This window comes from Scophthalmus maximus, chromosome 21 (genome assembly GCF_022379125.1).
Source record: "Scophthalmus maximus strain ysfricsl-2021 chromosome 21, ASM2237912v1, whole genome shotgun sequence".
NCBI classification, from domain to species: Eukaryota; Metazoa; Chordata; class Actinopteri; order Pleuronectiformes; family Scophthalmidae; genus Scophthalmus; species Scophthalmus maximus.
Window position 1 is genome coordinate 10550651 of NC_061535.1, and position 24807 is coordinate 10575457.

Genomic DNA, 24807 nt, shown 5'->3' on the forward strand with positions numbered 1-24807 from the left:
ACCTGCACTTTAATTCTGCAGGAAATACACGACGCGTGCCACAGCGCCGCACCGGCCTACGGTGTGACATGACTACAGATCATGGCTTTCAACTTTTCCACATTGGGCCCTCATTTTCAACATGAGAGCGTGCTGTAGGATCAGCCGGATTAGTCAGAAGTTCGAGTTGACAACCCTTTCAAGCTCCGTAGACAGTTTTACACGGTGATTTGATATAGTAAAATACTGAAAGATGGATGCTTTGACACACAAACACTGATGCGTTTCCACACTATGGGTCAGATCCCATATGAGCGTGTGTGTGTGTGTGTGTGTGTGGGTGGGTGTGGGTGTGTGTAAATCCAGGCTGGATCCACATTAGCCTCTGTAGTGTCATATTCTGTGGTGAAGCTACAGCCATGATTTATATAGGCTGCCCTGACACTCCTACCACTCCCTCTGCCAACCAGAGGGAGGACTGTCACTTCCAAGTCAGGAGGACTCCTCTCTCTTCACTTTCCCTCCTCGCAGAGTGGCACTCGTCACTGGCATCTTGCAGCCGAGGGAGAAAGGTAAGGCCCTGCCATCATCTTTTTTTTTAATTCTTTTTTTTCCCACTGCAGGTGTTGTTGTGTGGCGGGTAAGCCTGCATGTCTGATCAGAGAACTCAGGGTCTGATGAGTCTGTGCGGACTGAGATAACATTTCAGTCCGCTCAAATACCAAAGTGGTGTCAGTTAAATGGAGAGAATGTTTGAATAGTGTTTTTTTTTGTAAGATTGTAATTTTTTTTTCTCTGTGTGCGTTGGTGGTTTGTTTGTTTGTCTGCTGGTGGCACGTTCATTTACGACCTGCCTACCTGCAGCTGTATATACTGTATCAATGTATGCGTACATGTATCAACACTGTTTTTAGTTGTCTTTTCCGAACGTCATGTCACCGGGGCGCGTGTTCTCTAGGGCCACAAGTGACCGGCCCACAGGACAATGAGAAGAGAAGAAGCTAAATATACAGTATAACTGCGTACAGTACATCAGCCTCTGTGATTATGGGTCAGCGAGGTCCTCTACTCTCTCTCTCTGTGTGTCTCTGTGTCTCTTGGCATTTCAGGGTTATGCTGTTAGTTGAGTCTGAAGCCTGAAATAACCTCGTCTTCCATTCTAATTACCGTACGTTCAACTGCAGAATGAATTGGAAAGGATGTAGAAGGTGTGTGGGATGGGTTTTCAAGATAGTCAGGCGACGGGACACCATGTTTTTTGGTTTGGGACATGTACGTTGCTGAATGTCAGAAGAATACAGTCTATAATCAGAAGCCGGCACCAGTTATGGCTTGACATGACAGCTGAAATACTTTGGCCACTTTAGCTATTTTTGCTCGCTAATCACTGAATGATGTTTGTACGTTCGAAGGAAGAATTAGCCCAAAGGAAGAGTACAGTTCACAAGCGATGATTCACACGTTCGCTCAATTCAGCCTTTCTTGGTCGGGTATGATCAGCGGCTAATGGTGGAAAATGTAAGTTAATATGGGCAGAGTTCCGATGGATATTGCTTGAGGCAGTTTACTGTTTCTTCATCATTTAATTGTCCACAAAAGTTACATAATCTTTCTTCAACCCTTAAATCTAAAGAACCATATTTGGTTTGTTTTTAGCCTGCCCCATTTCTGACCTCAGCGCTTGAATTCCTTACAAGTTTCAAGCCGCTGTGAAATCGATTTTCATACCGTAAATAAATGAAGAGCAATGACTGGAAGATTGTGTTTTTACAAAACATGCTTTGGAACATGGTCAGTACGTACAGTATATATAAATGACTGCAAACTGGCCTTTCATAGACGGTGTTTAATCAAAGTTAACTGCAGTACTTCACCACACTGACAAAATAACATCCTGACCCCACTGCAGCACATCATTTATTGAAATGACCAAATCAAATTCTCGCAGATGTGAGCAAGACATGTGACAGTGCTGGAATTCACCCCTGAAGTCATGTTTGTTTCCCGAACCGAGCGAGGACGCTGAGCAATCCCAACATCTGTGCACAAGGAATGTTCTGTGATGCTCGCTGCCAGTGGAGGCGGGCCATGTGGTCGCTGCACTGCCGTTGTGGTTTGCCAAATGTAGAGTGAGGCTGGGAGGAACTCAGGTTCCGTACCCACCTATCCGCAGTCTGATGCGCTTTAAAATGAAAGGGGGAGGCGGTGAAGACGGTGTATGCATAGGTGGATCTGAGGAAGGGTAAAAATGTATGTGTCTATGCAGTTTTTGGGGGGGTTTTTTTGGAGGATCCCGGTGGAGACACTTTTAGAAATAGTGAAACACATGCGGCGTTCTCCGGTGGCATGCTGTCAGTGCACAGTGTTATTTACTGGGGCCTCACAGAACTTTTGACTCCTTGTCCGTCTTGTGCTGACAATCATCCTCATGTTCTCCTGGTGTTTGTAACCAACAGATTTGACCCAAAACCAACAACTTTGTGTTCAGATTTTGACCATAAGATAATTGAAGACTGATTCGTCGGTACATCTGACATTTTGAGACAGTCTTTCTTTCGGAGGATCTCTCCGCTCACAATGCTGACAAACAATAATGTCTGCACAGCATATGCAGACAGATTATTGAAGTCAAAGGGTTATCTCATGGAGTTTAGTTCTTTGATCACTTGCGGACATTTTTCAAATTTGAAATAAAAAAGACATAGAATGCAGATCTGCGTCTGCAAACAGACAATGCACATTCTCTTATTTTCAAGTAATTGGTAAGTAAAGTTTATTTGATCAAGCACCTTTCGGGTTCAAGTCACAAGGTGCTTTACAAGAATACACAGGCATGCAATGATAAAAATGAAACAATGAAAGACACAGACAATAGGAAATTGTGGAAATCTACACAACGGTCAGTTTGAATAAGTGAGCTTTTTCTTGGAAGGAACATTCCTTGTGCACAGAACTCGCAGATTTTACGCGAGCCAGAAGAGCATTCCATAAAGACAGAGAAGGATTCAAATGCACGTTCACCTTTAGTTTTCTTATCGTGTGCAGGGTAAGTCCTGGTCGGAAGACCTCAGTGACCTGCTGGTGGTGTAGAGTAGCAGCAGGTCAGAGATGTATCTAGGGGCTCGTCCGTGGATGTTAGTGTTAGATAGAAGATGGTCATGGTAAAAAAAAGAACAAAGCCGACTGTTGGTGAGGAAACAGGAAATGAAGCCTTTCCTCCCGGTGAGGTTTCGTTCACATCAGGTTGGCAGACGCAACATTTAAACCGATGACGTTTTAAGTCCGACTTCGAAAAGGCAAAACGAAAAGGGAGAATAGCTCGGGCACATACTGTATACTCGTCAACAGATGTTTTAGCTTAACTGGAAGGTAACATCCGAAGACACTGACAAAAGAAGGTTACCTGTATTCGGATTGAAAGGGCAAGCTGCACACCAGTCAATTTCAAAGACATTGCCAGTTATCACACCCCATTGCTTCAAGCCGTTTGGGTCCCTTCCTGAATGTCTATTGCAGTATCTCACTGATTCGTGTGTGACTTGGAGACAGGTGATAAAGTTTCCAATTCACTGCTCCAGTAGCTGTCCCCCCCCCCCCCCCCCCCCCCCGTCTTAAAACAACTGCTATCACTTTCCCCCACATGGAAGCCACAGTCAGCCCACACAGGCCCGTGTTATTGAACACATGTGGGTCTCATATAGTCCACATTTAGCCCTATGTGGGGCCCTTACACTTTACCCATTTCAAGCATTTGGCACACGCTTTGTTACCCATGTTGTCCACATTGACTCCACATGGGCTGCACATGTGCATGTTGACTGGGCACTGAGGCAATGTGACGTCTTCATTCGGTAATTTAATTACTGTTTGTATTGTTGATTCATTTATTATCCATATGTCTATTAGCTATGACATGTATCCGTTTCATAATGCTGGCATAGGTCTTTGTACCTTCTATAGATAGACGAATACATAAATACTTTAAGTAGATTAAATTTTTTTCAGAGACAAGGGAGGTATAAGAAGGAAACTGTACTGGACAGGATGCTTCAGCTATTTTGTTTTTTACTGAAAAGTGCAAGTCCATTGTTGAAATATGATTCCATAACAGCAAGCCACACGCAGAAAGAGAACGAGGCTTACGGGAGCTGGGAGGAGACTTTGTAGAAGAGAGGTTGTGGTGGCTGTACTCTCTTCAGCTCCCTGATCCTCCCCTGTCTTTAAAGCCCGCGCCAGCAAACTGTAGCCCTCTCGGCCATGTCTATGTTCCTGTTTTCCCATCCCGGCATAATGCTCACGTTGTTAATTTTTTTTCTCCCGGCCCCGGCCTTGTGGTCGGTGGAACCATGTTTGCGCTGTAATGTGCCATGTGCCATGTCGCATGGCACAACAACGAAAAACCTCGCAAGAAGAGCTGTGGGGGATTCGCATTGCAGCTAAATCTCATTCCCAAGCCATATATCCCATATGAACCCACTCACACATGCGTTATTATGAAGTGTGTCTATGTTATGTTCTTTTTGAGGAACAAGCTTTAGCACTAGTATTCATTGTTTGAAGGCCACACAAGAAAGACGACTGTGGCAAAGCACCACTGCAGCTGCACCACAACAAAAACATGAGACACACATATCTGTACATTTTTCTCATGGTACACCTTTAAATTGTTCATGATTTGTTTCAGCTCTGATTCAGCCAGGTCAGACTGGACAGAGGAGGACCGCTCTCCTGCAGAGCCATGTTGCTTTGGTGGTTATGGAGTGCGATGTTACTACTGACCCCGCTGGAGGCTGCAGAGGAGGACGACGATGTCCGAGCAGGTACGGACGTGACTTTGTGGCTGCAGCTTCCGCTGGCTGTGGAAGAAATCAGTTCGAATTTTTTAAGACGTGTCATTTTTGCTCACTGCGGGGTTGTACGTGTTTGCGTGCAGGCTGCAGCACAGCTGTGAATGACCTGGTGTATATTGTTGATGGCTCATGGAGTGTGGGGTTCCCTGACTTTGAGACGGCCAAGCAGTGGCTCATCAACATCACCAGCCTGTTTGACATCAGTTCCCACTACACACAGGTACTGTACACTGCACTGGGCATTCATTTGAGTGTACATACTATACCTGCACTGTTCTTTTTTTCTGAAAGCATTTTCAAAATTCAATTTACCTTCCAACCGAGATTGTAATTTCCATCTAAAATCCCATTATCCTGCAATTTTTTTGTTCAACTGCACCAAGGCGGATTGTGCAGGTTTTTAATCTAACTCAACCTGGAACTTTGTGGAACTTTATGGCCGATCTATTGATTATCATCTAGATATCTTCTCCAGTTTAGTCAATGCTACATTTTATTCTCGCACGTTGTCCTGCTGTGTCTGCTGTAGGTGGCTGTGATCCAGTACAGTGACACGCCTCGTCTTGAGATTCCTCTGGGGGGGCACCAGGGCGGGGCAGAGCTCATCCAGGCCATACAGAGCATCGCCTACCTGGGAGGAAACACGCAGGTGGGACAGCATGTTTTCTCTTCATACATCTATTAGTCCCAATTTGCATGGAGTTATCAGGAGAGTACATAATCGTGCCGTGTGCTCATATCATACAGTGCGTGCACACTAAATACATTAACATGCATTCGCTGAACACGTACTATAGTTTGCTCCCGTTGACTGTAGCGAATTTGTATTTTCTGTGCAACAGTAATAATTTTGTACAAATACAAACATGGAATGAGTTCACCAACACACAGTTTGGGAGTTCTTATGGGTGAGAGACCACTGAGGGTTCGTGACCTGGTTTTTGTTTGTGTAATTCCTGGTGGTTGACGGGGCACCTCCACCCAGAAGGGTGGTGGAAGACTAACACATACTTAAGTCCCAAAAAATGTACTATAAAAAATGATACCCAGTACTCCCTCCAAAAACAAGAAACTAACAAAGTTGGGAACGCTGAGGTTGGTGGTGGACAGTCCACGAGTGCCAGCAGCTGCTGCGCACAGCAGGTGCATCTGAAGCAACATGACCACACAGCAACACCACGAGCATTGAAAGGGTCTTTAAACATACAAAGGATGCTAAATTTGCTTTATATTGAAAGATATGATAGTGCATCCTTCTATTTGATTGAGACACTTTGGTACACGGTTTCTCTGCAGCGTCCTGTTAAAAATCTGCTGACGTAGTTTCCCCAAGTAGATTTTTAAAAAAGCATTTTTTTATGTGTGCGTTAATTTAATTTGCACTCTGTGATGCAGCGGTCAGTGACTGAGAACTTGTGAACAGACCAGTTCACACATGCGGTGGTCACTCACAGCATCATGTTGTTTTTCTTTATTCACTGTTCCGCAGACCGGAAGGGCCATCAAGTTTGCCGTGGACCACGTCTTCTCCTCATCCCAGCGAGCCAACCAAGTCAAGAACCGCATTGCCGTGGTGGTCACCGATGGCAAATCTCAGGATGATGTGGTAAATGCCACGTTGGAGTGTTCAAGCGTAGGACTTCTATTCATCCCGCTGTATATAAAAGCTGTTGGCTGAAGTGCTTCAACGTGTGTGTTGTGTTTTTGTGACGCACGTCCTTTCAGCATAAACCTGTTAATCTACATTTTTGGGCCAAAATGGAAAAGTCTCTTTCTCAACCATGGGAGGCTATTTCTCACTATGTGTCTTTAGGTGGATGCCAGTGTGGAGGCACGAGCACAGGGCATCACATTATTTGCGGTTGGGGTTGGCAGTGAGATCACCACCTCAGAGCTGGTATCCATCGCCAACAAACCATCATCCACCTACGTCCTGTATGCTGAAGATTACACCACCATCGACCGTATCCGAGACTCCATGGAGCAGAAACTATGCGAAGGTCAGAAAATTAAACTTATCCATCTTCATGTGTTGTGTTATCACGTATTTAACGCACTTTCCTGGAGGGGAGCTGATCTCTAACTCGAACAAAAAATTGACCCAGAAATCATATCATCCTCTTGAATGATTGATTTGTCGTCAGCCGTCTCAATAAATGATCCTCTTTTCTTTCTAGAGTCTGTGTGTCCGACACGAATCCCGGTGGCGTCTCGTGACGAGAAGGGCTTTGAGCTGATGGTGGGCATGAACATTGAGATGAAGGCCAAGAAGATCCCTGGCTCTCTGGTTACTGAGACGGCGTTCGCTCTCTCTGCCTCCACAGACATCACTGAGAATACCAGGTACTGTAGCACACTGACTAAAGACTGTGATCAAGTCCTTAAAAATTGGTCACATTTCATATTTCTATGCTCTTTATGTGTGTTGTTTTACTGTTATTTTGTTATTGGACATTTCTTTTTTAACCAGGGCGATTTTCCCAGAAGGCCTCCCTCCATCCTACGTGTTCGTAGCCACCCTGCGTCTGCAGGGGCCTTCTGCCAAGCTGACATTTGACCTTTGGCGGGTTCTGTCAAAGGATAAGGTGATCCAGGCCGCAGTGACGCTAAGCGGGAAGGACAAAACGGTCACCTTCACCACCACTAGTGTAGAAGAGGAGGAACAAAGGGTCGTCTTCAAAGCTGGATTTCAGGTCAGTGTGAGGATTGACTTTCATGTAAATACTAGATCAATGAACGAAAAAATGATTTCTTGTTTGGCCACATACCTTTTGGTGGGGCTCCGTCAGTTTCTCAATTTCTCACTCTACTCTAGTATTTTGCTGTAGATGCAAATATCTGGAAATCCAATTATGAATTCAAATTGGTTTTGAATGCTGAAATATCGGCCTTGTCAAGTTATTAGTCCAATTCTATGTTTAAGTCCATGCAGGCAAACATCAATATCACAACACTGTAGTTATAAGGGCTGGTATAAAGACTGCAGTGTGCCGTACTACAATCTCTTACTTTCCTCCAGTGCCACTAAAAGAATGTATTGGGTTGTAAGTGCGTCTCTTCCAATCCCCTCATGTTGGTTGCTGTGAATGAACCTGACTGCTAGTAGCAGTTGAAACATCATCGCCTGTTCAGGTCAATACACGGCCGGACCGGTGACGATGTAATCTGATGGAAGCCGGGAGGAGGCGCAAAGAAAACGTTTCCTGCTCTAAAACCATTGTATTTACCTTGTAGAAACTAGTTGGCAGATGTGTATTACTTGGAGCCCATGTCTCTGTCTCCATGGCAGCACAAGCTAATAATACATCCTGTCGGACACGCCGAGTGGTTTTCTTCCGAACGGCACCCACCTCCCTCCATCCTTACACACACCTAGACTGTAGAGAGGGGAAGGTTGTAATTATGTTCAATTTGTGTTTGGCACAAGGTATAAGCCTGTGATTTGTCATTTGGAAATGATGTGCTGTGGCGTGGTCCCGATGAAACAATAGCTGCTCTGTTTCTTGTCTCAGTCTCTGTATGGTTTTCAGACTTCAAGAAGAAAAAATTGTGATGGAAAAGGAGTTCTTGGTCGTAATACCTCGTCGGTCATAGCTATTTGTGGAGCATCCAGGGAACACACAGTTTTGGCCCTCACTTCCAAAATGAGTTGAGATGAAACCCATGCACACATACGACTGCCAACGGAAATGGAGGGCAGAGTGAAAGATCTGACAACTTAATAGCTATTTTTTGCGTCCAAGTTTGCTCATGAACGAAAAGCTTCGACAAATGTCTTTCAGTGTCATGAATGAACAAAACTTTCATTTAATATATTTGAGATCTGAAAATATTTGCGCCCTTCTTTCAGGATCTGTACGATGGAAAATGGCATCAGCTCAAACTTCTAGTGAGGCCGCGCCAGGTCGCCAGTTTCCTTGACGATCTGCTGATCCAGGAAGTCCTGTTGGAACCGGCGGAGCCCGTTTACATCAATGGGGAGACACAGGTGGCTAAGAGGAGAGGAACAGACAGCACAGTGCCTGTGAGTACAACACATACCTTGGAATGAAAGGTCCAAGTGTCCTGAATTCATTACCTATGGCTGGTGACCACCTGCTTCAAATCAAAGATTCTTTGTGAGAGGAGTGAAGTACAATTAAACTGGTTCCAACGGTAGCCATTTCTTGAGATTTCTCATATTGTTTTGATACAGGTGGAGATTCAGAAGCTGCGCCTGTACTGTGATCCTCATCAGAGTGACAGAGAGACGGCTTGTGAGATCTACTCTGTGGTAAGAGCTCCACCGTCACCAGCCTGACCTATACAGAGGTCACATTTTGAACCCTGAATTCTGATTTTCTTCGCTGAATGTATGAGGCTACATTGATAACAACCCTTTTTTTTTTCGTCCTTGTCTTTCTTATGGTGCACAGGATGATGAAAGGGTGAGTTCAGTTTTACAATTTCCAATCCGGCTTTGCTCAAATGCATTTAGCCACTGGGCTGATGCAAGGGTAAAGGGAACTGGGACTGACATTTGACCTATCAGGAGAAAGTTTCTTTATTCAAACCATAAGAAATCCTTTAAATTAAAAACCAATGAACCATACCGTGGTTGCTATCACCCACGTTTTTCTACCGAATGGAGAAACCTACCTTTGTGTTTCCTCAGTGTACTCTGAACCGGACGGCCACAGTGGAGGAGGACGACTGCAGTCACTGTGCACTTGGACCCCCAGGGCAGCGTGGCCCGCCAGGGCGCATGGTAACACACACACACACAAACACACACACACCCACACACACACACACACACTGGACCAAAGTACTGGACAGACTGACAAACCAACATTGCCATAGAGCCATTCCGCTATTGGGGCTACCGAAATGTTTTAATTTGAACCTATGTATTTAAAAGAAAAAATATATATCCAGCAGTAGAATGCACTAATGTCAAAAGAATGTTTTCTGTGTGTTGTCATAATTCTCCAGGGTTTCCGTGGGGAGAAAGGGAGGGAGGGACCACCGGGGCCTGATGGTAAGCCTGTAAGTGCTGATCGGTTCCTTCCACTGTGACTTTTTTCACCCCTTCATAGTGGTGCCACCGGTGTTTAGGATACATGCTGTTCTTGTCTCTGTTTCCAGGGTAAGGAGGGGAATCCTGGGAAACCTGGTCCTCTTGGATTACCAGGGATGAAGGTAACACATTTGCACATTACAATACCTTCAAACAGCCACGAGCAAGTCTCAATTTCTGCTTGGACTTACTGCATTACTGCCACACCAACAAGAGGAATAAAAAACAAACAAACATAACATTAAAATGATGTCAACTTCGAACCATTACAATCCATTACAATGGGTGCCTGGTAAATTTAGCTCTGAGTTCAACATCTTTCTGAGTAGTTTTAAAACTTAACACAGCGTGACTCCATGACATATCAGTGCGAGTTCAAGTTTCTGAACCACTCTATTTTCCTTTAAATGTTCCTCTGGTCTTGACTTCTTACTCGCTGATACTCAGGATCCGACCCATCTCAGCTCAGCCGTTTGGCCATTTCTGGAATGATTTTTCAAATTTCCATTATAATGTTTTACAAGCACACAATGGATTTTTTTTTTTAAGGGTGAAGATGGCCCTGCAGGACTAAAAGGCGAGCCTGGTCTTCAAGGTAGCAAGGTACATCCTTAAAGCAGCAGTTGTATCTGTAATGGGACTTTTTCAATCTGCTGCCAGTAATGACAGTAACCTCATTCTACCGATGTTGCTCAGGGAGACAGAGGGGAGCCAGGCTCACGGGGAGAATCAGGAGCCCCGGGACCCAAGGTGAGATTACAACTTGCCCTATGAGCCAAAGTATGCAAATGTGGTCAGTGGAATATTAGTTGAGATATCGTCTCTTCTACCACCAACATACAAAGCTCTCAAAGTAGTAATCTGGGTCCAATTATTAAGTGATTTTAATTGTATTTATTTATGTTTTATAAAGGGTCTTCCTGGAGATAGGGGTGAGGCAGGACCACCGGGAGAGGCTGGATCTCTGGTAAGATCTAGTTCTGTTTTACAGTCTTGTTCCTGCAACTTCCATTAAACTTTGTTAACTGACACTTGACGTCCAGCTCATGAAAATGCAACATCATGTCAAAGTGAACACAGAAAGGCTATAGTCTTGTTTGTTTTCCAACCAGGGGGAGCCAGGGCTGCCAGGCACCGGTGGATTGGTCGGGCCACCTGGAACAAAGGTCAGTGTGGGAGATCTGGTGGGACACACTGGTTGACAGTCCTTGATCGTTGCACATCTCATGCCAAAACCACAGACATCACTTCTTTGTGCTGCTCTAACAGCCTTCCACACTCATGTCCAACATTGGTGTATTTGATGAGGCCGGATTTGCAGTAAGTGTTCCAGTTTTGGCCTTAACCATTAAAGTAACCCTGGAACCAAAGTACATTTATATATTTATATAATTTTTTTTGCCATTTAGTTTTCTTGCTGTTTCCGTCTCCCGCAGGCAACCATTGTTGGCAACCATGTTCCTATTCATTTTATCATGGTATGAAAACGCACTTTCACTAAGTACCATAATTGAGATGAGATAGGTAGGGTCCTTCCTTACTTTTTACTACTTAATTAAAGAGAGGTTTTTTTTGCTGTGAGGATGTCAAACACAAACTGTGGCACATTGACTCATTATCCGCTGTTTTTCAATTTAGCAAAAATCCTCGCACAAGTTAGACACAGAGGTATTGGGGAGATCATCAGCCATAACACACATCGGTGTTAAGTCACACAATAAACCTCAAATACTCCACTTGTGTCAGTTAATGACATCGGCACCACAGCAGGAGCGGAGGCCGTGTACAGTGTACGGGATGTCCCCCCATGTGGTAACTTGAAAAAAAACAAGTGGCTAAATGAAAGAGGACATGCTCACATCTGCGAGCGTGCACGCCCACCAGCTACAAGTGTGTGTGATGCTATTTTAAGGCCTTCTCAGAAGTCCTTGGAGCGCTCTGTACCAGTTTGACTCGCAGCCGCGCTGCTCAGTAATTTAGGACTCTTCCTGTTATCATAATAAACTACTTTCCCCAAGAATCTGGAAGTGTTCTACACCAACTGGAGGGTGGTGGTACACAGGGAGCGCACAGTTGGCCTCCATGTGTGGACATGTTGAGGGGGCGGTAAATGTGTCGAGGAACGAGAGTAAGCAGCTAAACGTTGAGTTACTTTTGTGTGACACAAACACAAATTGGTCAACTTTGGACCAGAGTTTTCCTCGATGGGGTTCACCACTTCCACCAATCCGTCTAAGAGGTGGAACATCTTGCCTGGCTGGTCTCTGTCGAATGGTAACAAAATCCTCCTGCAGGCAGGACGTGAACAAGCCCTCTTTCCCAAAATGTTCAACTTTTGCTTTAAACACGTTTAAGTAAAACCTAGCACCAGGATTGTTTACTGAATCAATATATTGACAATAGATTAATTACACGTGTGTCTGCTAAAGCTGCAACTGGGAAAAGGGAAATAGTTTTCATCGCATACCAAAGCTGATCATCGCCATCGTTGATATCAAAGATATCCCTATCCTTGACATCCCTGTGCTATATGGAAGTAAAGTAACAGAATATTTCCACAAGTACTGTGTACTTAAGTACAATTTGAGGTACTGTACCTAATTACTAAAGTGTTGAATGATAGGTTAGAATCCTCGTGATCACTTAGTAGTGTCTGATATGTTCAATACTCTTGGAACAAGAGAAATAATAAGCAATAATAATCCAACAGTTTAATGCATATAGTAGTCAAATGGAGGATTTCTAATTGTAAAGGAGTATTTTTCATATTTTGTACAGCATTGTGCACTTTTCAAGAACGTAGAGATTTTTTTTGTATTGCTGTAGATGTTCGGAGGCATCCACACCTATGCACCCATCATTTCATTAATTCCTCCATGTCAAAACCTTGTTAAATGTCAGGGCTGCTCGCTGCATCCTCTTGTGACTCTGACGGTCCATAGCTAAACACAAACACTTGTGAGACTGGCAGGACGACCAGACGATCACGTTATCGCTGGTTCCTGGAACAGGCTGATGTTGATCGGACCGGAGTTGCATCACAGATGTCGCAAGACCAACAAACAGACAGAATTTCCTCCCCGCAACAATGTCAGGGAACATTGAGCGTCTTAATGAGAAACGGGAAACGGTCTGATGTTGACAGAGCGTGGCGGTGTGTGCCGCGAGGGCTAATTGCTCGCTCAGTATAACATCGGGCTTAAAAGGTCACAGTTTAAATGCAGTGGCTTTCATGGCTGCTACAGTTTTGGTGAATGCTGGATTTGAGCGCGTTATTACAGATATGCATTTCTTGACACTTCATTGCATGTTTGATGTCACATTTAATCCCCATGAGATACACAACATCACACGGATGTTTTCCTTCTTCGCTTTTCCTGCAAGTTATTTGGAACCAGACGTTGCTTTGACCAAACTGGCCAGTTATGAATAGCTGCAGCAGGTATAGGAAATATTTTGGTGACACTTTATTTGAGGTACTTTGGGTACATGTTAGGTCCTCCAATATTTGTTGAAGTCTAACAAGGACATTTACCTTGGAGCACTCTTCAGTATAGATACACCAACTGGTGAGCTGAATGCTTCCAGGTCTTACAAGGTTTCAGTTCAGCTCTCGGCTCTTCAAGGATTTCTTTGACTGATCTCACTATATTGGCTCATATAAAATGATGTACTTGGTCAGTGTTTGGCTGATTTGTGGTGTAACAAATAAATTCCACATTTTTCTACATTGACAAGTTTAGAGGAACTATGTGAACGACGATTCTTTATTCATAAGCTCCATTGATTGACTTCAGATTCTCCTTTGACCAGCCTGTAAGTCAGGACGGCAGCTACTGTACACAAAGGTCTCGTCCTCAGCACTGTCTCTGGGAACTGGGGTGGTTTTAATGACCCGAGGAGGAGTTTACCGTTTGAACTGATCACATGGTCTAAAGCCAATATCACTGCCACAACTGTCCTATAAGAGTAGGGCCAGTAAATATCGCATGTGGAGGATGACTGAGGAGTAAAAGACCCAGTGAAAGTAAAGTCGTAAAAAAAAGTGTGTGTAAAATCAGATGTGATCTGTGCAGAACCAAATTATCTCCCAGTGTGGTCACCGCCTGAGGAAACAGTTCCCGTCGACTGTAAGGAATTTCTGCGTACCCATCCATGACAGCGCCATTGAATGTTAATGAGGCCTAAACTTTGATATACTGTGAAAAGGCCTCAGGCTGTCAGCATGGTCTCTAATCACATACACACATACGCACACACTCGCTGCCAAATACACCCAAATTTTTAGCACTTCTGGATTTGATTGTGTGACACTCAAGGGAAGAAAGTTAAACGTTATCAGCGTTACGGTTGTCGTAGGTCTCTTATTATCAGCTATTGAGTTTTCTACACCCCAAATTATGTATTTTCAGATCCAGCTGTGTGAGGTTTTAATGTCACAGTGAGATAAAGATAGTGTCTGTCACACACACTTGTACACTCCCTGTAATTACCAATAGTAGTATAAGTGTTACCTGTGAGAACAGATTTTGGAAAGTGTTTTAGCAATATATGCATTCTCTCTCATTTGCTCTAAGAAAAACAAAAATAATTAACAACATTAGAGGTGGGGTTTTTTTAAGTCTAAAGAGAAAGTCGGATGCTTTAGATGACGTTGCTTGAATAAGCAAAAACATGACAATGGTCTTTGTAATCACTCCACAAAGAAGCCGCTGTGGGTTTAAGCCGGGCTTATTTTAAACCAGCGGTGCTTGTAATTTCGTAGCAGCTTCAGAGACCTGCTAATGTGTAAGTTACAGCCTTTACGTCCCCCAGGACGTTCCACCTCAAAATCACCAGTTGTTCACCACAAGTGCAGATGTACAGACCCTGTGGGGGGCGCGTGGTGGAGAGAGAGAGAGAACACACTGATGTGGTAAGACCGTGCACGTAGATGATTAAACTGAATGCTCAAACTGAACGCAACATAGGAGAAAACTGTTAGGATGAAAACCCCAAAACGTATTTGGAAAATTGGTCGTCAAATAAATAAAAAGAGATATAATGTAAAGTAAATTACTGAGGTTTTCATCATTTATTCACCAATATTTAATTTCTGGCAACAGAGGATGATCTGACACGTCTTATGTTTGGGAAATACATAAAGTACTTGCAATTGAATCAAAGACCGAGATATTTCCGTATTTCCTGATATCCCCTTCCTTATTGATCTTCTTTCATATTGTTGATTCATCCTGAAGAGTCAGGTCCACCTAAACCATGGAATAGTTCAATCACTTTACTGTCTGACTAAGCAGAAAATAAAAGACTTTAGTTCCAGAAAGAAAAGAAACCCTCTCAACCTCTCACTGGAACAATACATTATGCCGGAGCCGTGTAATGGCTGTACCATCACACATTAAACTTTTTCATGAGATGATTAATCATGGTGATTATGGAGGCACATTAGTTTGCAGTTTTACTCATGTAAATGCTCAGAGTGAGGTAAATGAGGCACATCCCTTGACACACACTGACCTCCCACCCCTAAACACACACACACACACACACGCGCGCACACATGCACACGCACACATGCACACGCACACACACACACACTGGACTTGCTATTTATAATGTAGGGTGACATAATTTGAGGTTAGAATTAATCAGCGGGCCCTGGACTTGCTGACTGTCTGCTTCTCTTCAGGTCTATTTTTGTGACGGGCGGTCCTCTGGCAGTTGAAAGGCTTTCTAAAGATTCTATAGAGACGGAAAAGGAACATGGTAAAGCGAGTAGAAAAAATGTCTGGTATTTTTAGTCCGTTGATATCAGCTTTTGAATTTCAATTGAAGTCACACCTATGTCAAGACACTGTCCAGGACACTTTGGTTCTTGCGCTGTACAATGAGCTAAAACACCACTAATCTAATTAGCAGAGGGATGTAACAAGCTCTCTGACTGGTTAGAGCCACACCGGCCTCATTCCCTATAGTTACATCTCACGGCTGATTTGTTGTGTTTTGCCTCATGTTACGAGCCCAAGGCCCCAAGTGTCATGGGAAGGCTAAATGGAGAAGCAAAACGACTCAGCAAATCGGACACAAGGAAAAGCAGGGACATGGAAGTCCATAAGGGAAAGGAAGTTCCTTTATGCATGAATTATCTATTTTAAATTAATGTTTACTCAGTGACTGTTTCATGTCATTTTTGAAGATAATTTGTAATTGTAATTATTTATTGCAGAAAACATGTCAAATGTGTTGTGCACCCCAACCATTTTACCTAATATTTCCTTAATAAATACTATTCTTTTCATACTTCCATCCTTGACAAAAGCAAACGATTCATTTGTAATAAATATTATTGTTTCATAAATTAAGAAATGATATTGCTAACAAATATATGTATGCCTATTATTTTATTTTGAAATTAGTTCATAAATAATGAATGTGGCCAAAGATTTTGGTGACCATGATATTCCATCTGAGATCTGACATCCCCTCTGTATGAAGACTTTGACAGCTTGAGCCACGTCCTCAAGCTCGTTCCTGGGGGATCTCCAAGGCGTTTCCAGCGCAGATGGGATGTGTAATCCCCCCCGCATGTTCTGGGTCTTTCTCTGGGGTCTCCTCCCATGTTGGTTGCACCCAGAAAACCCCGAAGGGGAGGCCGGGAGCAAACCTAATCAGATTCCCAAACCACCTCAACTAGATCCTACTCATTTCACCTGCTTGTATCTGCTATTTTCGTCTTTTGGTCACAGTCCGAAACTCATGCGTTTCTTTCTCTCTACCCTAGAAGCCAGGTACAGAGATATTTGACTTCACCCCCAGAATAGGGAACCTGCTGTTTAGTTTCTTCTCTGTTATAAAAAAAAGAAGATCTGGTCGGTCTATTGTTTGTGCTTGTATTTCTCTGCTTGGTTTCTTTATCTTTTATTGACCTTTTTTTTTTTTAAAATCCGACCATCAATGTGAAGTCATCCAAGTATAGTTCAGCTTAAAGACGTCAAGCGGCCGCAGTCTCTTCAGTCTTTTAACAATATGTGGCAGGGTGAAGTGGCAGATTCGTCTGCTTACACGAAAGCACAGTGTCAGGGCACTTGTCTATTTTCTCTTGTCGTAGACATTCAGAGATTTATGTCATGGTGTCATTTATTGGGGCCGTGGTGGGCGTCTTGGCTGTGTAATTACGAGGTCTGCTGCTCTCGCGGCTTCATGTGCGCAGTGCGGCGGGACACTTCAAAGGAGGACAGACGCGGCGTGGAGCTAATTCAGTTGTTTCCCCGCGGCCGACGTGCCGAGCTCTGCACTTCAAATATACGTCGGTGAGACCCGGCTAACCCTCTGTGTCTGCAGGGAGCTGCAACAGAGGGGAAGTGCTTCGTTACCTCGCGGTGTCACACTCGGAGCGCTGCGCTGAACCGGGGCTAAAGTTGGACCATAGAGGAGTCCAGGCCAAGAGGAAGATCAGGTGGAGCAGGTGAACGGGAAGAGGACCAGGGTCCAAGTCAACTTCTGGGGAAATCTTTTTACCCCCCAAAAAAAGTCTAGGGGTAGTACTCTACAAATTCTTCTGTATTACCACCACTGGGGTGAATGGAGTGGAATAGTTTGTTGTGGCCCCCGGTTGTCCGGGCCTGATCTCCACTGGTCTTTAGACCAGCGCTGGAAACGCAAAGGAACCCCAGTCTGCAAGAAGCTTTTGGAAAAAGTTCCTTGGACTAAAAGTTCCAGGTACTTTTGTTCAAAAGGCGGCTTTTTAATTGCCTCTCGGGGTTTTTTTGCTTTAGATCAGACATTTTTGGGCCACCCAGGCAGGTTTTTTTCCATTACGTTGCATAGTTGTCTGAAGGCGGAGGAAGGAGCTGAACTCGAAAATGAAGAAATAAAGTTCTTAAATTGAAAGTCCACGCTCTTGAATAAAGATAGGGGGATGCTAAGTGAGGCGTGTGTAAGTTTCAGACTGCAAGTTGAGCCTTTACAGCCCCGAGTGCAACCCGACACGAGGCGCTGCCGTGTGGATGACCACTATGCTATGCGTCATTGACTGTCTTCAGTCAAGTCTGTTATCTCATAATACGCCTCGGCCGTGTAATTTAGGTGTGGTGTTCAATTTCCTCCATTCTTTTGCTCCGTAACTGATGAGCGCTGTGCCGTCGTGTTTGCTGCAGCCGAGACAGATCGCCGAAATTGTTTTTGTTCTTTTTATGAGTCGAAGATCTTGGAGAAGGTGATTCACGCTTTAATTTGCCGCTGGCTTGATTGTTGTGATCCCTTTTATTCTGGTGGTCCTGAACAAATGTAATATTTCCTTGTGTTTGAGTCAGTGAAATGTAAGGAAATTACAGAGTTCATCTTTAGTAAAAAATACAATTATGACCCATTTAAGAGATATAAGGCCGCAGAAAGAACCAATGGACTTTTTGGAAATGTTGTCAAGTAAAGAATTTTGCCAGTTTTATCTTTCAACCGCTACGTCACCGGACATTAAAGGATTTTTGTTGAATTTAATCTTTTAACGGAGCCACAAAACATCGAAAGACATACAAGTTAAAGTGAGATCGATTATTTCTAACATCAAAAGCAAGACAGACACAAAACATGTAACACCTATAGACAATAATAACATGTAAGGTGTCAACTTTCAGTTAAAACCGATGTGTATCGACCCGTCTATCTTGGGACAATGGCAACCTTAAGTTTCATATGTCGTTACATATGATGGAAATCAAGAGATTAATCTTGCATACATCTGAAGTATATGCAGATAGTACTGTGAAGAAATGAATGGTCGACAGCAGCAGACATGTTTCACAGCTTGTTTCACATGGTCATTGCCTGTGCCAGTGCATTGTAGTGGTACACATTCCACTTGCGTCGTAACACATTCAACACGCGCAGTAAAACAGTATTCTTGCGGAAAAAACTTTATTTGCATGTTGTGCTGTGGCTCAAAATGTGTTTGTTTGTTGCCGTTCATTTTTATTTTTAACAAGCCGCCGCCTTGCTGCGAGATCTGTGCCCGCAGGACTCGCCGCACCACAACTTGCCCCATGCGTCAGTACTGTACCACCACCAGCGTCTGACTCGTGACAGGCCAAATCCAAATATTCCCTTTAAATTCAAACGGCACAAATCCAACAAACGTACGCAGAGAGCCCAAGAAAAAATAACTCTCATTTTATAGGCAGTGCATAAATCTGAACCATTGCTTTTCATAGATAACCAAAACCAAATATTGCTAGGTTTATGTCTGAACATTTGTATTTTGGGGTGTTTTGAATTGGAATTGACTGAAGGATTTGTTCATGCATATTGATCAGAGCAATCAAAATGTTGCGTCATGCTCATAGAAGCTGACATGCATTGCCTTTTGAGATTACGTGGATACAGAATGAAGCTCGTGTGCAAATTCACAGGTTTATTCATGAGTTCTTTTTCTTTCGTTCCCTCACTTCCTCACAAAGCCGGGAACGCTCACCCTTGCTCTACGGTGCTGCTGCACTATATACTGCAAGCGGAGCTACCATGTATTCTTCTAATCTCATGTTGTATTCCACAGAAATATCAGGCTAAAAGACAATGACAGATACTGTACAAGTAATGCAACGCTGGGGGAACTCATGTTCCCAACAGCACTTGTAAAGTGAAAGGTGCTGACATGCCTGATGTGTCCTCAGGGCCAGATGGGAGCTCCTGGCTTGGCCGGTGCCGCTGGAGCTCAAGGTGCCCCGGTAAGTTACCGATCATCTTGTACTCGCCGCCGTACGCATCAAAGAAAGGGGCTGATTAACATATAAAGAGAAATTAATCGACAGAGTGTCACAGCCGCGGGTGAACGCGGGGACCGCTCAGGAAACCTGTTTCCCGTCAACTCAGCATTCTGTGGATATAACAAGCAGCTCGCTTTTAACTGGCCCCATAAAGATTTGAAGGGGAGAATAATCAGGAACGTTAACATGAGAGCTGAGATTCATTGGCGCTTTTACACACTGCTGTCTGCTTGTAAACTCACGCACACACACACACACACACACGCACACAGCCCGAATACAAATGCAGTGGGCAGTGAGCATCGGCAGACAGGTTCAATTAAAATAGAACAATACGGTTTCCTTCGCGTGCAAGCTATTGCACAAAGCTGATGAATTTACCTGAGGTATAGTATGTATAAGCTCTCATTTGTTACTTCGAGTCCTCCAGGGAAAAGACCGTTTTGATGTCGAATGTTTTGCCACTTTTATGAACTTTAAATGTTCGCATATTAAAAAAAAACCTTTGTCTGCAAGAGTCCGACTGGGAAACTCATCACTGTCACAACCCACGCCCACACTTTATCAGGGGCAGAATGTAAAGCAAAGCACAAATAGTGATGTACACATGCATTACACACACACACACACACACACACACACACACACACACACACACACCAGCTGCCCACTGTGTCCTCAAACAAACCCTTCCCTTCCCAATCAGGCTGATGTTTACACACTGAGGAACAAAACCTACGAATGCAGCTTTTATCATTGTAAATACTTTAACTGTACTACATTGTCCCCATTCTAATTGCATCGTAACACTTACCCTTAATGAATCCGAGCTAGCGGCACGCTGCCCTGCCACTGAGAGTGTCTGCGGAATAGTTTGTGTTGAGTCTTTTTCCACTGAATATTCTTGTCATATGATGATATAAGATGGGGACACATTCTTCTGATCGATATAAGCTTTAGATTTTGTTGACCTTGACCTTTTGACCCATCACCTCCTCCAGTTTGGTGATAATCCGCCCTGTTGAATTATTTGTCCACGCGCAGTCCGGAGAGTAAAAGAGTATCATGCTCGTGCGGCTGTGCCGGGCCTGCTGGGTAAATTACGCGTTAATTATTGAAGATCCTTCTCAAACACAGTGCCGGACGAAGATACTCATCGTACCCTTGTTGCCTTACCAAGCTTGGCTGATTCCGTTTCCTTTGTCAAGGAACGTGCACAGGAAAATATCATCTGCCCTCTGAGAGCTGATTGTACCCTCAGCTTTTATCCTAAGGGGAATTATTCTTCCGATGATCTGTCCCAAACTGAACTGAACTGAGTCACTGCTTTGAGTGACTCAGTTCAGTTAATTCATTTAGTCTTTGTGATGGCCTCCTCTGGCCTCTCACTTGATCTGTCATCCCGCCCTTCCCCGCTCTGCCCTCTATGCTCGCCTCAGGTCGAAGGTATGATGATGTGTCGATAACCAGGATCTGTAAAAAAAAAAAAGACAGATCATACGTCTCTCCTCGGACCTGCGGGTTCGCCGCTGAGAGATGGATGAGTTTCAGATGAATGTTGCGATGCAGGGCCCGCTTCACTCTGAGATGTCTGTGAATGGTTTCCTGGAACGTAAAATATTTGTTATCGCCCTCATTGGTGCGCATGTTTTTCAGAAGAAAAAAAAGTTCAAATAGAAAGATAAGGAGGGAGCAACAGAGAGCGCACAGGATGTTTTTTTTATGCTAAAAAGCCCCAATGTTGTTTCCAAAGTAAAGCCACCATGTCAGACACCTGCTGATACCCTGATCCAACAGACATATTTTAAACCCCAGGGATTACACTGAGTTGACTTTATCACACACACACACACACACACTCACACACGCACACACACGCACACACGCACACACACACTAACACACGCACACACACACACACACACACGCACACACGCACACACACACTCACTCACGCACACACACACACGCACACACACACACACACACGCACACACACACACGCACACACACACACACACACACTTGAACACAGCAACCTTATCTGTAGCGGAATCATCAGTGCAGGTTCACAGAGTCGAGGCTTCAATAGAGCTTACAGGCTCACATCTGACAGTGGACAGGACGTGACGGGACACAGATATAATGTAACCGCTACTCATATTTACTCAATGAATATATATATCTGTACAATCTCTCACCTTTACATGACAGCTTCCAAATAGTGGGGTTGTTATTGTCCAACACACAGAATGTAGTGATAGTGACACTGATATACATCCACCTGATATATTTTTGTGGATGAAACAGATGAAAATAACCTAAATTAAAACCCAAATCTAAAGCTGAACCTTTAGAAAGAAAGTGAATATTGTCGTTGTCCCCCCCCCCCAAAAAAATGTCAGACTATTCCTTTAAAGCAACTGTAATGACAGTGGCCCAATGCTTTTCAGAGCGGGGAATCCACATTTCCCGAAACTTCCTGCAGTCAAATGTGCTGTGTTCAAAAATAGCCACGAGTATTATGGCGGCACAATATGAAATTAGCTAGGCAGGTCCACTAGGCCGGGGACAAATGTGCCCCGTTGCTGTCCTGGAAGGCGGCGGTGATACTGAGTGGATTATTCTGGTGAAATACAGTATTAGAAAAAAAAAAACGAAAAGAAAAAGATGTAATAAAGTAATGGTTGTTGCCAGTGTGACATGAAAATTGCCCCAAATCTCTATTTTTGTGGAATGCATTTAACAGGATATTAAAAGCATATTACAGTGCAAAAGTAGTTATTTATGAATACATTTATAATATATATATAATCTTGCTGGAACTGGGTTGAAATACATCATTTGTAACTGTGTTGTTTTTTTTTTATCTCATTAACACAGGGTGTCCAGGGACCTCCTGGCGAAGTGGGCCTACAGGGACCTCTGGTAAATTCAGATCAGAAAATTGGACAGGTGTCAGTGCTGTTGATGACCTAAAAGTCACCTGAATCATTTCATTAAATGTTATCTTGAATGTCTTTCAGGGAGAGACAGGGTTGCCTGGGCCACAGGGACTACCTGGAATAACGGTAATGCCGCCATGTGACATCAACAATCTGACAGGGGTCAATCGTTTTTTTCTCCCGCTCGTCTTTGGGCGCCGCAGTTTAATCTCCCAGACTAGAATAACACACATAAAAAACTGCTCCCAGTACCGTCTCCGCAGTGGTCTCATAATGAGATCGTTAATTTGGGCCCGGGCACCATATGAGACCGTTTGATTCATTTAGCAGTGCCATTAAGGTGGTGAGTGGTTGTTAATTTAGAGGCAAAGTCGGATGAGTGTGTGTGTGTGCGGTGTTACGGCTTCACACACACACACACACACACACACACACACACACACACACACAGTAAGGGCACCCCCCTCTGGTAAACACGATTACACACGGTCAGATGGAATTACAGCAGAGCATTGTGAATATAAGAGTCCTCCACGGTGATGACTGGACACTGTGTTCACCGCTCTGCTGCCCCCTTGTGGTCAGTCTTAGGCAGTACAGATACACGGAGTATAAGAATAGGTCCAGTGAATCGTGAAGGGGCACTGATTGTGTATCACATATTGAATAAGACACATTTGCATTGCACTAACCTGCTAAAATCAATTGGTGGATGGTCATGGTTCAACGTTTAAAACAGGAAACATATGAGAAATAACTTGTGCGGAATAAATACACAAAATGACCTCTGTCCGTCAAGCCTGCACCGGACACTTCCCCAATCCATGAGCTTCTTCTTTTAGTCTTCATCCGTTTCTTTCTATTCTCGTCAGAAGTAAAGGAGAACTGATTTGACGTCATGCCCGCAGTGAGCCTCTGACTTATATGAACCGCACTTATTAAGTACACACACACACACACACACACACTCACACACGCACGCTGTCAAGAGGAGGGGGTAGTATGAGCCAGGCAGCAACATACAATCATGTGATAGACACGAGAAACTAAATGTCAGCTCACCCAACCCATACCAATCAAATTTGGCATTTCAAATGTTCCCACTCTAGGTTTAGCTGCTTGTTGATCAATACGCATGCGACGGTTTGTTTTCCATCGCTTGAAATAATGTATTTCATATATACGTATTTGCATCCACGTTCACTGTGTTCCCACAACAAAACTAACGACATTGAACTATTTCACTAACCAAAAATGAATTAAACCACATTTTCACATGCAAATGTCCTAAAACCTCAAGAGTTTATCAATTTAAGCGTTTTTTATTGTGAAACTGTTGAAGACGAAGTGCTTCCACAAACTCAATACATCCACAATGCACAATTGAATATGCAAACTCATGGTGTGTTTACATGTGCAAGTGTACATTCTGTATGTAGACGTGCATGAGTTTGTGCGTGTGTGCGCGCGTGTGTGTGTGCGTGTGTGTGCGTGCGTGTGTGCGTGTGTGTGTGTGTGTGCGTGTGTGTGTGTGTGTGTGTGTGTGTGGACCGGTGCCATCTCATTTCTCCCTCAGTGCCTCCTGACTAAGCCTTCATGCACTCTGTCACATTCAGCCCAAAGCGTAGTGTCTGTCTCTTTCATCTCATTCTCTCTCCATCTCTCCTCCCAACACTCTCTCTCTCTCTCTCTCTGTCCAGGGAATCCAGGGGCCCCGGGGGCCGCCCGGACAGATCGGCCAAGATGGTCCCAAGGTCTGTTCGTTGAACGTTATAATTAGTTATTATGCTAATAGCCTGCTTCTCCCTCCCTAACCACAGCAGCCTGTTCTGCTGCTGTACCCTCCCTCCCTGTTCTCTTGATGTTCCCGTGGAGAAAATTGCTGAGGGGGGGGGAGTCAGCCCGTTTGGAGTCAATTTGTAGGTGTTTCTAAATACTCGATGAATGCCACTCTGCCAAGGACACTTCACATTTGGACTGCTGAAGTCCGTATGCATGCATTTCCCTCCTTCATGGAATTAGTTTGGCTTTTACCGTCTTCAGACATGTATGCAGAGCTTACAAATGAGAGGAGTAAAGGTACAGAGCGAAGGGCCACTCCACGGATTTATTACCGCACGTTTGCAATGTTGCATGATTTGCAAGATAACAGACACAGGTCCAAATCAAAGCACCGCTGACTTTGATATTTCTTAGCCCCCCAAAAGCTGCAAAAC

At 44.0% G+C, this 24807-nt stretch overlaps 1 protein-coding gene and 1 long non-coding RNA gene across 2 annotated transcripts in view; one reads left to right on the forward strand and one right to left on the reverse strand.

Annotated features, from left to right (window-relative positions):
* The first annotated feature begins 440 nt into the window (after positions 1-440).
* si:dkey-225n22.4 (collagen alpha-1(XXI) chain) overlaps positions 441-24807 on the forward strand; it is a 37747-nt gene continuing 13380 nt past the window's right edge. The window contains exons 1-22 of the mRNA XM_035619599.2: positions 441-551; positions 4664-4799; positions 4913-5049; positions 5359-5478; positions 6319-6435; positions 6643-6829; positions 7007-7172; positions 7300-7522; positions 8680-8853; positions 9025-9102; positions 9245-9256; positions 9484-9576; positions 9804-9857; positions 9957-10010; positions 10438-10491; positions 10585-10638; positions 10802-10855; positions 11001-11054; positions 19554-19607; positions 22530-22574; positions 22673-22717; positions 24292-24345. Of these exons, the coding sequence (XP_035475492.2) occupies positions 4718-4799; positions 4913-5049; positions 5359-5478; positions 6319-6435; positions 6643-6829; positions 7007-7172; positions 7300-7522; positions 8680-8853; positions 9025-9102; positions 9245-9256; positions 9484-9576; positions 9804-9857; positions 9957-10010; positions 10438-10491; positions 10585-10638; positions 10802-10855; positions 11001-11054; positions 19554-19607; positions 22530-22574; positions 22673-22717; positions 24292-24345 (1911 nt within the window). The 5' untranslated portion in view covers positions 441-551; positions 4664-4717. The remainder of the gene's footprint in view (positions 552-4663; positions 4800-4912; positions 5050-5358; positions 5479-6318; positions 6436-6642; positions 6830-7006; positions 7173-7299; positions 7523-8679; positions 8854-9024; positions 9103-9244; positions 9257-9483; positions 9577-9803; positions 9858-9956; positions 10011-10437; positions 10492-10584; positions 10639-10801; positions 10856-11000; positions 11055-19553; positions 19608-22529; positions 22575-22672; positions 22718-24291; positions 24346-24807) is intronic.
* LOC118291366 overlaps positions 20318-24807 on the reverse strand; it is a 131397-nt gene continuing 126907 nt past the window's right edge. The window contains exon 3 of the long non-coding RNA XR_004786635.2: positions 20318-21119. This is a non-coding gene — a long non-coding RNA (uncharacterized LOC118291366). The remainder of the gene's footprint in view (positions 21120-24807) is intronic.